At 37.7% G+C, this 13,363-nt stretch overlaps 1 protein-coding gene across 4 annotated transcripts in view; it reads right to left on the bottom strand.

Moving 5' to 3' along the window:
* Positions 1-512: 512 nt before the first annotated feature.
* TSC22D1 (TSC22 domain family member 1) overlaps positions 513-13,363 on the bottom strand; it is a 152,701-nt gene continuing 139,850 nt past the window's right edge. For 2 of the 4 annotated variants that reach the window (XM_045839079.1, XM_045839080.1), the window contains exons 3-4: positions 3,054-3,105; positions 513-1,886 (exon numbers count right to left, since the gene is read on the bottom strand). In XM_045839079.1, the coding sequence (XP_045695035.1) occupies positions 1,629-1,886; positions 3,054-3,105 (310 nt within the window). In that variant the 3' untranslated portion in view covers positions 513-1,628. Of the gene's footprint in view, positions 1,887-3,053; positions 3,106-3,512; positions 3,879-4,188; positions 4,297-13,363 lie in introns of those variants that run through there. The other 2 variants (XM_045839084.1, XM_045839082.1) reach the window with 2 other exon arrangements.

The raw sequence follows: 13,363 nt of genomic DNA, 5'->3' as shown, positions 1-13,363 counted from the left end.
AGGAGCTGGAGCCTCAGTCCACACTAGGAAAGACATCCCAATCCAGGGTATTCTAAAAGTGGAAACTACCTTCTCTAATGTCCATATATTTATCCTAAATGTGTTTAGTGGAATTACATACAGAATAAGTCTCATTCCCCTCTCAGCTGCTAAACACTGGAAAATTAAGACTTCCATGGACTCCTCGAAATTTAAAGCCATAGGGGAACTTAAAGATGATTTCTTTCAATGTCCCACACATCAGCTCTTGAGAGGTGAAGCCACTTGTCCAGGTCACACTAGTCTGAAGAACTAAACTCTGTCTCCTTCACTAAGTCTCTCTACACTTACTGGCTGAAATAATGCAATGTCTATTTCCTTTCACCTCCATAGTCAAACTACTAGGACCCCTACTTTGCCCAACCCCTTTACCCTTCCTTCAGGATTTCACTAGTTCAATAGTTGTAACTTTACCTAGAAATAGTTGTGGAAATGACTGCAATTATGTTAACACTGTAATATGAAAACACTTGTTTATCAACATTTTATATGCTTTATTGAAAGTTGACAAGTGCAACAGTTAAATACAGTGACACCTTACAACTGTGTAGAGAACATGCACAGAAACGTATGCATATAACTACTATACAGGTAATATGCAAAAACCCCTACTGGGAATTCATCTCATTTGCTAGAACTGATCATTTTTCAAAGTATTCAACCAGCTCAATCCATAGACTTCAGTGAACAGGGATTTACTTCAAGATATTCAGCAGCTAGATTTCAGATTACACAAAGTGACTAACTGTCAAATTCTTAAAATTTCTTTGTGGTTTTCTTCATGTAGTATTTTTTTATGTAGATCTCTCTATAAAGACGATCCACACCTCTTCAGACAGATAATGAAACATCTAAATTTCAATCTGTACAACCTACGTAGTAGTTACAGTCCTCTACTGTACAAAATAGTTACACTACATACACAAATATATAATAAGCAAAACATCCTTCATGGTAAGGTGGCTTAGGTCCCAGCTAGCTGTCACCTTTTAGTCACTCTTAATAGTTTTGTGTCATCCACTGTTTCAGAAAGAGGCACACAGTACTATTGTTTTTTATGGATTTTGGTGACAGTCATCAATTTGTACAATGAACTGTTTCCCCTCATTTTAAGCAAGACTATGCATCAGTCTTCCCTTTTACCTCCCTCTCAAGTTCCTCATGGGTAGAAGAGGAGAGAGGACAGTCCAGTGGAGCTCCACTGCTCCGTAACCCATGTTGTACACTACGTGCAAGCAGGAGACAACTCTTGGAAGTAAGGATGGGGAGCAGGGAAGGGATGGAAAGGCACACAGCTCCTCAGCATCAATTAAACCATTTCTCAAATATGTGCCAAGCTGCACAAGGTCCCAGTATATCCATGCTAATTCTCTATTCAACTCTAATTCACCCAACTAAGAAATTTCTTCAAGCCAAAAGCATATGGGTGTTTAATACTGGAAGAAAGAGATAATGGCATATGTCAGTCTCACGTCTCTTTTGCAGCGAGTAATGAAATGGGTGACTGTGGAGGCAGATTCCCCCTAGTACATCATCTCCGGTCTGTTGAGTTCAGACAGCAGCAGCCAGTTCTGCAGCGGCATAGAAGGCTATGCAGTTGGTCCTGAGCCCTGGGACGCTGGCTGGGCTGGGGGCTGTGTGGTCCCCTGTGGCTGTGTGGTAGCAGGGGGGGAACCCGTTTGCAGCTGGGCCTGAAACTGGGCAAGCTGCTCAGGACTGGCCAGTGTCTTCAGCAGATTGTTTTCCTGCTCCAGCTGGGAATTTTTCTCTATTAGTTCTTTGATTTGCTCTTTGAGGACCTCCACTTCCTCTCTAACTGCATACATCAAATGACTTTTCACCAGATCCTGAAAGGGAGAGGGGAAAAAAGGGTTTAACTTACTATTTGCTATTTCCCAGACTCCTTATTTCTAAAGTATTATTTTACCTGGCTCTCCCTCACCATTTAAATATCTTGCTTTTATTGTTCATTTAGCAGCACCAGGGGAAATCTGAATATAATCACAACTGTACAATACTCAAGTTTAATGTATAAGTGATCAACTTTTTAAAAGTCTATGCTTTGCAGCAGTTAGCCAGCAATGCCAACAGTCAGGTTCCTACATGAGATGGCAACATGCACTGAGGCTCTGAGTCGCCAAGCAGGAGACTGGCCACAGGATGTCCAGATCCGCGGCAACCGTAGCCACTTCCCCGCCCCCAAGTCTCTCCTGCCCCCGCCCGCCTGCTGCCGCCAGACCGCCTCCCTCAGCACCGGCTGCAGCCAGTTCCTACGGAGCATGTTGCCGCATTTTCCTCCCTCCACCCTTACCCCCGCCCTCCTTTCCGAGATTATACTGACATCACAGAAACCTGGGCAGACGCTGTAACCAATGAGAGCTCGATTTATTTATAGCTCCGAATTAAAGGTTCGGAGTTTGCCTAGCAACAGTGGGAAGAGAATCCCGTGAGAAGAACCACAGGCGCTGCTCCAATAACAAAGAACAGCCAAGGCGGAAATAAAAAATAGAAGAAATCCAGGCGCAGGCTGGGAAGACAAAACTTTTTTTCGGATTTGTCTTTATTGTGCAGTAGCCTACATCACTAGGATCCATCTGTGTCCGGACTAGATGGCTCCTTTCCGAGTTCCCCACTTCTGGCCCCCCACAACCCCCGGTTCCCTAGTAAACCTTAGGCTTCCTAGTAAAGCCACATCCTTAGAGATGTGCCTATCACCAGAGCACACGCAGGGCTGGTGTGTCCCTAGCAATTCCCCAGCAAAAAGGGACTCTGCACAAATCCCGAGGTTGTTAGACATTGGTCTTGTAAAGCACACTGAACATCCTCGGCGCCCCTTTCTCCACAGCAGCCTCGGTGCGTGGCTTCACGCTGACAGAATGGGGGCAGTGCAGGCATTTCTAATGTATGCAGAGCCATCACCATCCTAACTATGGATGCCCTGGTTCCATCCCAAGACAGCTCGCTTTTTGTACTGTGCCCACATTTAGTAGAAATGACTTTTAATCAGTACATACCATAGCTTGCTCGATTTTGTTGTCAATAGCTACGACACTTGCACCAGAGGAGCTGGAAAAAAGGGGGAAAATTGATAAATGGAATTTATCTTAAACGTCCAACACACACACACACAAAAGATTTTCCAATTTGTGATGTTTCTAGCATCATTTTTGAAATATTCTTTAAGCCTATGTAATATATCACCCTCCATAAAACATAAGCCCCTCTCTTACTAATGAATATCCAGACATTTCCCTATTCTAGTGAGCCACAAAGGGCTAAATTACATAATGTGGTAAAAGCCTGTTTTGTGGCCAGGCTGGCGAAGAGAAGGCTATTCTAAACACTGCAAAACGCAACATCCATATCACTATACCCTCAGTAACGCACAAAGGAATTCGCCTGGCTCTTTCACCTGCATTATTACAATTATCTCAACGAGTAAATTTAAAGACACTATCCCAGCCGACATTTACCTATTGTCAAGTCTCAGAGAGGCGTTTTCAGTCCCCAGCAAGGATGACAAGAAAGAAATTGAAAAATGTCTCAGTTGGTAAACTCCTAGATCCATCGCCACTGGTCTACACCATTGGGATTTCATGCAATAGCAGCCAAAAACACCCTCGCAGAAAAAAAAAAAAAGGAATACCAGAAGCCTTGTTTGAGCTAGATAAAAATCTCCTAGCTTTCTGCAGCCCAGGAAGAAATAGAAAACAGCTGCCCTAATTTAAGAGACCCGGCTTCTGGGGGTTGGCAATCCCAGAAATATGCCGATCACAAATGGTACCGAGAAGATTCACAAGTCGGCTGCCGGGCTCCACTAGGATCAAGCAGGGCTCTGGTCTCCGAGCAAAATATATGCAGGGAAGAGCCTCGGCAATTGGACAACACGCCATTGGAGCCGCCCCTTCTCCCTTCCCCGCCCTCCTCTGGCTTCACTGCTGCCCCCCCGCCCCCCCCCCAACACACACTCCATTCCCCCGCCCCCCAGCCTCCTGATCCAGCTCTTCGGGTGGGCTGGCCAAGGCCGCATTCGTAGGGGCTGGGTGGTGGGCCTCTGAGACCTCCACAGCCACAAAAAGCCGGACCACTGTTCTGCAAAAAACGTCTAGGATCCCGGAAAAATACGATTGGGGCCCCGCACGTGCTTACGTTTATGGGAGCCGGACCCCCGTCCACCGAGCTGCCTGTCCCCGCGGCTGCAGAACGAAGAAAGCTTCCTATTTGCAACCAGAACCGCCTGAGCTACTGGGCATGCCCAGTCCCAACGCTAAGACTTGCAGGAGCTCGAGTATCTCGATTTCAATTATCTAGTTCTTACAGGCAGCAGTAAAGGGAGGATTTTATAGGCGGTTACATTGATAAAGGTAATAACTGTACTGTAATAATACTTCTTAAAAGCCAGTGAATTATAGTGAAAAAAATCACACTTGCTTTTTGAGAAATACTCTCTCTCCATGAATTTATTAATTTCAGGTAGAAACAAAACGAAAAGCGTTACATAGTCTGCCAGGCGTACATATATAAAAGTAAACAGGAATCTACCTGGTAAAATCAAGTGGTTCCTCCCAAAATGTCCCTAGAGACAGACATAAACTTTAAAATCTCATCTCTTCTTCCACTTATTAGCTAGAAAAGTCGACCCACAGGTTGAGTCATCCATAGGTCTGTTTTCAGTAAGTTCCTAAAGTGGCGGATTCCTATGAACTTAGTTCTATAGAGGGGCTGACATACTGTGAAGTACATATTGTACTGTTTGGCAGCACTGACCAAAATAATTCCCTTCTCCAAACCCAAATCAAGAGATCTGTATGTAAAATAGCTTAACCCGTTATACATTCCCTCTATTATTTTGAAATATTTTCAGGGACGCATCGAGATTACAATTTGATATACTAAAAATCTAAGGCCTTAAATTTGCTTATAAATTATAAAATTTGTAATTCAATAGATTTAAGAAGGCAATTTTAACCTCTACAATACTGCCCTCTAATGGCATAACACTATAAAACAAAAAACCAGAAACCGAAACAACCACTAGTTTTCTAATCCATTGGCAGATTGTATATAAAATTTGACCATAGAATATACACATATGTATATATATTCTATTTACAAGCACACACAGATATATACAGAGAGTGTTGTCTTTTCTCACTCAAACAAGCATTCTCCCTGAAGCAGTATCCTTTTCATTTAGGAAATTTTTATTGCCACCAGAGCCTTTCAGACATTCTTTTAAGTTGACCCAATGCTGGGAGGGAGCATTTGGTTTTAAAAACTGTACAGAGTGATTAGGAACCAAATCTGGTGAATGTGGTAGATGATGGAAAGGGCAATTCTCTTCTGGGTTAAAACCAAAATGTGACTGACTATAAAGCAATAACATTTTTACTTTAAGGTTCACATTATTCTCCTAATTTTAAGGCTTTGATTTTGAGTAACAAGTAATAGTTGATAGCATATTTATAATTTATGAAAATTCATACATATATATACTATCTCTTGGTAGAAATTTATTCAGGGAAGGCACTCATTTTTAGTAAAAAGAAACAAAGTGGAGCAGGCATATGGTCCCTATGTCTATGAATGCTAGATAGAATTATTACTTAGTACGTAGTAGTTTCTATATTTAAAAGTTATCACTAAAGCTATCTGTAATTAAATCTATTTACGTATTTGAACTGACCAGGAAAAAATTAAGGCATTTAAGCTATAAAAAAGAGCTGAAAAAAAAATAAAACTTTAAGATCATAGAAAGAAATAAATTTAAAATTCCCAGCTGAAGTTTAAATTACTGAATTAACTGAATTTCATTTATTCATGACGTTCTTGAACACAAACAGAAAGAAAAGTTGGTTTCATTTTCATTTCATTAATTTTGACTGATCATCCATTGTATTAACCTACAGAAGCCAAAATACAAGCAACCACAGCCTGTTTAATCCATGTACCTACAGAGGAACATTTTAGTCATCTCCAATATTTTGCTATTTTAAATAAAAGTATGAGAAATGTCATTGCACATAAATCCTTGAACACTAGTGTATATATTTCTGGAATATTTGCAAGCCAAAAGATATACAACAGGAAAGATTAGAAACATTTATTTTCATATACTCAAATCAATGGCTAATTTCCTTCAAAAATAGATTTTTAAATGAAAACTAAAAAGATAATTTTAAGAAGGCAAAGGGATTGGAGGTAAGCTCCATGGCGGAAAACCCATGGGTCAGAAATTTCTGAAGCACAGATGGCTAGAATTACTCTCAAAGATTCTTCTCTTTGTAAGATAAAATATCTGACAAAATAGTGCCTACCCAGAGCTCAACAAAAGACCAGCCAAGAGGACAGGGAGAACACTACTATGCCTCCAGGAGAGAGTCCTAAGGGCATGAATGATAATAATGATCTTCAGGTTTTGGGCAGAGATCAGGTCTCATTTCAGTGGGTAATGTGGAGCGTAGGAAGCAGCCTGAACATTGGAGACTGGGTGTTTTATTGTTGTATTTGTTTTTCTGTTCTGTTTTGCCTAAAAGCTTTTTTACCTGGATTCCAATTCAATCACTTCTGCATATTAACAACATTCTAGGATATGAGAAGAGGAGCAAGGGCAGGGCCTCTGTATTTCTAATTTAGTAACATGTGTTTTTCAAATTTGACCTGACTTGACCAATACAGTAACAGGTGGGGAATCCATCACTCAAATAGGATCATCTCTCTCTCCCTGTCCAAACTCTTTACAAATCTAAAGTGACTGTGAGGAAAAAAGCTAAAGCATATTGCTCTGAATCTAACAAATCACAGTTGTCCAGGGTCTGCAGGCCACTTCCCTTTCCTGGTTTACTCTCACTAGGCACTGGGAATAGGGTTACCAGGTTTAGCAAGTGAATCTATAGGATTCTTAGTTAAAGGTGACTTACAAATAAACAAGTAATGTTTTAGTGTTGGGTCCCACATACTGTCAGAACAAGAAGCAATTCAAAAGAAATCAAAACAAAAACATTCAACTTTGTTTTAAATTTCCTTGATTTCTATAGAAAAGTTGGAAGATAAGTTGACAAAATCTTCTAAAAAGTAAAACAAAAGAAAAAGAAATGGAACTGAGAGATATGAGACTATGGGATGAATCTAGGAGATCCAACATCAAAATAGAATGAAACCTAAAAACACAGAGCAAAGGGAAAGAAATTATTTAAAAAATTAAGATTTTTCCAGAACTGAAGGGCAAAAGTCACCAGATTAAATATAACATGACAACCACAAAAAGTGAAAAAAAGTGCTACACCAAAGCACATCACCTTGAAACTAAAGATCATTCAGAGAAAATCCTAAAAGCCTCTAAACAGGAAAAAACAAAACAAAACAAAAAAATAATATCAGAATGGTTGTGCTGGCTGCCAGAGAAGAATGAAGAAAATGTCCTTAAAATTCTGGAAGAAAGCCCTGGCTGGTGTAGCTCAGTGAACTGAGGGCGGGCTGCGAACCAAAGTGCCACAGGTTCGATTCCCAGTCAGGGCACATGCCTGGGTTGCAGGCCGTGGCCCCCAGCAACCGCACATTGATGTTTCTCTCTCTCTCTCTTTCTCCCTCCCTTCCCTCTCTAAGAAATAAATAAATAAAATCTAACAAACAAACAAACAAAAAAAACCCCGTGACTTTTATTAAAAAAAATTCTGGAAGAAAAAATATTTTTCATTTGGCCAAAAATCATCTAAGTGTAAAGGTAGGATAAAAATATTTTCAGCTATTTCAGAGACCAAGGCAGAGAAACAAACCTAGAAAAAGGGTTTAGCAAGATGAATAAACTCTAGAGATCTTCTATACAACCTTGTACCTATAGTCAACAATACTGTGTTGTACATTTAAAACTTTGTGAAGACCATGAATCTCAGGTTAAGTGTACTTACACAATAAAAAAAAAACTGTCTTTAAATAAGCAACGTTATATTCCAAAAGGGGAGAGAGATAGACATACAGACAGACAGACATGGCACACATGAACTGGGGACTCAAACACTGGAGAGAAGGCAGGGAATCAACAACAGGAATCAACAGCAGGATGATGGGGAAGGAAATCTCAGGGCAGTGACTGCTAAGCAAGCATAAGCAGCACCCGGTCTGTAACGGGGGCATAGGAAGATGGAAGCTTTTGGGAGGGAGAGAGAGCTTCAGTGGTAATAAACAGATGATGATTTAAAACATGCAAGCAACTGAAGGAGGCAGGGGAACTACAGATTGGTATGTGACAGATCTAATGGAGCAATTAGCTAACTTTGAAGACAGTTTTAAAGAAAACAAAAGCAAGAAAAATAGTACGCTTATAAATAAAATTTACATAATTATATTAATTGTTATTGGTTTAACTTTGAAAAGGTAACTGTGTTGGGAAATTGGTGGGAAGAAAAATGTGTGGTAAAAATGATTTAAAAGTGCTAAGTCCTAACCTACTAGTTGTAGCTTGATTAGAACATATTAAAACTGAAAAAGGAGGAAATGACAGTATAAATACATTACACAGACATGGGTAGGTAAATATGAGAAGATATAAAATTGAAAACTGGCTGCTTCTGAGGAATACACTGGGAGACTAAGAAAAGAGCAACTGCTAATATTTTTTTCTCTATCCACTCTATTTGATCTTTAGGTATGTACAGGTATTGCTTTGATTGAAAAACACTTGAAAATAAAAGACAGAGAATGGGGTCTGCAGATGGTTCCTCTGTTCCAGGCTTCAGCTGAGCACTTATCAGTACATGGATGGGAGGAAATTACCTGAGGCTGGGGAAAGAGCCATGCCACAGAAACAGAACACTTTTTGGAAATCACATAGGGTCAGAAACAGTTGGTGTTACTACCAGCTTGAGTAAAAAAGACTTGTAAACACAGGGCACCAGATATTCAGAGGGATACTGTCAAAGCAGTGGGGAAAAATTAGTTCTAGACTGAACAGTGTTTTTGGTCTTGTGTGCAGTTTAAAAGGAAGGCTTGAAAAGATCAAACTGTTTCCAAGTAACTTAATTTTGTCCCAAAGCAAAGCTGGAGGATATTAAATAAAATGCAGTTAGCATTCAGCAATTCACAATGTCTGGCATCCATTGAAACATACCAGGTACACAAACAAGCGAGGAAATATGACTCCCAATGAGGAAGAATATTGATCAATCAGAATGACCCAGACATGACAAAGATGATACAATTTCTAGACAAGAACGTTAAAACCATTATAACCACATTTTATATGTTCAAGAAGGTAAACATTAGACAGTGCAGCAATATCTTTAAACTGCTGAAAGAAAAATTTAAAAAACCTCTCAACCTACAATTCTGTCCAGTGAAAACACCTTTCAAAATGAAGATAAGCCCTAGCTGGTGTGTTATTGGCTGGAGCATCATTCTGTAAACTGAACGGTTGTGGGTTCTATTCCAAGTCAGGGCACATACCTGGGTTGAGGACCAGGTTCCCGGATGTTTCTAGGGGCCTGTCTTGCACATCAATGTTTCTCTCTCTCTCTTTCTCCCTCCCTTCCCTCTCTCTCAAAATAAGTAAATAAAAACTTAAAAAAAAAAAAAGACCTGTATTGTTTTGAATTTCTGGTTGGGAATCTGCAGACACAGAGGCCAACTATAGGCCAAAGATCAATTGAATTGACCTTCTCCATTTTACGTAGGGATCTTGAGCAACTGTGGATTTTGGTATCCACAGAGGTCCTGGGACACATACTCCAGGTACCAAGGGACAACTAAGTTGTTGTGGAGTCAAAAGTTACAAGTGATTTATGACTACACAAGGGTCTGTGCCCCTAACACCCTTGGTTCTTCAAGGGTAAACTGTATGCTACAAACTGTAAAACAACCAAAATAACAATACGAAGAATCATAGCTAATAAGTCAATAATGGAGAGAAAAAATAATCATAAGAAAATATATAATCTAACAGAAGGTAGAATAAGAAGGGGAATAAAGAACAGAATAAAACACAAATAGCAAGATATATTTAAACCAACTATGGCAATAATCTCAATAAATGTAAATGTTCTCAATTAAGCACTTTATTAAAAGGTAAAGACTGTCAGATCAGATTTAAAAAAATGAGACCCAACTATATGCTGCCTATAAGAAATATACTTTAACTATAAAGGCACACACAGATAAAATAAGAGAATATAAGAAGATATCCCATTTATCAATCATAAAACACTGAAGTGGCTATATTATTCATATAAAATGGGCCAAAGACCATTTCATAATGAATAAAAGGGTCAATTCCTCAAGGTCATAAAAATCCTAAATGTTTACACACTGATAATAGAGCTTCAAAATACATAAAGCAAAAATTCATAGACTTGCAAAGAGAAATAGAAAAATCCACAATTAAAGTTGGAATTTTCAATATATTCTTTCAATAATTAAAAGAATAAGTAAGCAGACAATAAGAATATAGAACACTTGATTCAACCATTTGCCCTAACTGGTTTTGTAGAAAATTTCATGAAATAACAGCAAAATACACATGTGTTCCAAGCACGCAATGAATTTTTTACCAAGATAGACCTATATTCTGATCCATAAGTCAAGTCTCAATAAATTTAAAAGGATTCAAATAATATATGTTCTATGAGCACAATGGTATTCAAGTAGTAATCAATTACATAAAATTATCAGGGAAATCTCCAAATTTCCCAATGACGTAACTCATAGCTGTATAAACCAAAGGTTGGCCCTGACTGGTGTGGCTCAGTGGGTCAGGTGTTGTCCCACAAACCTAAAGGTTGCCTGTTTGACTCCTGGTCAGGGCACACTGGGTTGCAGGCCAGGCCCCCGGCTGGGTGCGAGAAGCAACTGGTTGATGTTTCTCTGGCACATCGATGTTTCCTCTCCTTTTCTTTCTTCCCCTTTCTTCCCCTCTCTCTAAATAAATAAATAAATCCTTTTAAAATAAATAAATAAATAAGTAAGTAAATAACCAGCCCATGTATCAAATAATCAAAAGAAAAGTCAGTGAATATTTTGAACTAAATTAAAATAAAAATATAACATATTATATTTATTGTAATAAATGTAACAACCTAGATGAAATGGACAAATGTCTAGAAAGACACAAACTACAAAAAAACTCACCCAAAGAGAAATAGATAACAAAAATAGATCTATTTTTAAAATTAATTTGTAGTTTAAAATCTTACTACACAAGAAACCTCAAACCTAAATGATCCACTAGTGAATTCCACTAAACATTTAAGGAAGAAATAATGCCAACTCTACACAAACTCTTCCAGAAAATTAAAGAGAAAATGCTTCCCAACTCATTCTATCAGGCTGTCATTACTCTAATACTAAAATCAGACAAAAACATTATGAAAAAAGAAAAATAAAACTACAGACAACAGCCCTGATGAACAGATGTAAAAATTCTTAACAAAATTCTAGCAAATTGAACCCAACTATATAGAAAAAGGATAATAAATACATCATAACCAAATGGCCTTCATCCTGAAAATGCAAAACTCACTCTTATCAAAAGACTAATGATTCACTCTAACAGACTAAAAAGAGAAAAAAAAATTATAGAATCATGTCAATAGATGCAGAAAAAGCAATTTGACAAAAATTAAACATCCATTTGTAATAAAAAATAAACTTTCAGAAAAATATTAAAGGGTTCATCCTTGTCCTTGATAAAGGATAGGTACCAAAAAATGCAGCTGCTATCACACTTAACAGTAAAAGAATAAATGGCTTCCTCCTCAGACTGAAACAAGGCAGAACTGTCCACTCAGCACTCTCAGTCAACAACACACTGGAGGTAGCTGGCAGGCAATAAGGCAACACACACACAAGAAACAAAGGGCATCCAGGTTAGAAAAAAAAAAATAAAACCATCTCTATTCTGTTTACAGGTTATCTAGGTTGAAAATCCCAAAGAGTGTACAAATAAACTACTAGAACTAACAAGAAGCATGTTTATCAATGTCACAGGACAGAAATTTAATATAGAAAATAAATCAATTGTATTTCAATATATTGCCATGAAAAATTGAAACTTTAAAGTTTCATTTACAGTATCATAAAAATACATGAAATTGGTATAAATCTAACAAAATATGTACTGAAAGCTATAAAACATTGGTGAAAGAAATCAGAGACCCAAATAAATGGTGAAATATACCATGTTCATCTTTAAAAGACTCAATACTGTTGATATTTCAATTCGCCAACCCCAAACAATGTACAGATTCAGTGTAATCCCAATCAAAATCCCAGCAAGACTTTGTGTAGAAAACGACAAAGTGTTTTTAAAATTTAGCTGTAAAGGCAAAGGAACTAGAATAACCAAAATAATGTTAGAACAAAGCTAAAGGACCCCACTACCTAATTTTAAGACATTCTATAAAGCTACTCTGGTCAAGGTAGGGTGGTAATTGGTAAAGGCCAAACCTATAAAGCAATGAAACAGTACAGGGAGGTCAGAAATAGACCCACACATATATATGAAATTCATTTCTGTCAAACATGTAAAGTGATTCAGTGCAGAAAGATAACCTTTTCAACAAATAGTATGGAAACAACTGTATAGCCATATACAAAAACAAAACAAAACAAAAACCTACTTGATCCATTACTTCCACCATATGAAATATTAACTTCAAATGGAACATAAACCTAAATGCAAAATCCAAAACCATAAAATTTCTGTAAGAAAACAGGAGAGAAATCTTTGAAACTTTAGATTAGGCAAAGATTTCTTAGATATAAAAGCACAATCCATAAGAAAAAATATCAACAAACCAGACTTTATAAAAACGAAGAATTTCTGTTTTCAAAAGACACTGCTACAAGAATGAAAAGACAAACTATAGATCATATTTAAATACTGTAACTCACCTATCCTATAAAGGACCTATATCTAAATTATATAAAAAACTCAAAACTCAATAGCAAGAAAACAACACAATTAAAAATAATGTGGGCATGAGACATTTTATCAAAGAAGATATATGAATGATAATTAAGCACATAGAAAAAACAAACACCATTATCATTACAGAAATGCAAACTAAAACCATAATGAGATATATCTGCTAAAATTAAAAAAAATTTTTAAATTAAACCTAAAAATACCAACTGTTGGTGAGAATGCAGAACAACTGAAATGCTCACATATTGACGGTAAGAATGCAAAATAACCACTTTGTGCAAGAGCATAGTAGTTGCTCATAAACATAGACATACTTTCCATAAAACTCCAAAATCCTATGTTATTAACCTAAGTAAAATGAAATTCATGTTCTCACAAAAATCTGTACACTGAGTGGCTTTAACATAA

The sequence above is a fragment of the Phyllostomus hastatus genome, unplaced genomic scaffold (assembly GCF_019186645.2).
Source record: "Phyllostomus hastatus isolate PE091 unplaced genomic scaffold, TTU_PhHast_1.1 phas_contig_29, whole genome shotgun sequence".
In the NCBI taxonomy this organism is placed as follows: domain Eukaryota; kingdom Metazoa; phylum Chordata; class Mammalia; order Chiroptera; family Phyllostomidae; genus Phyllostomus; species Phyllostomus hastatus.
The sequence above is the reverse complement of the archived record's forward strand: the minus strand, read 5'-3'. Positions and strand labels throughout refer to the sequence as shown.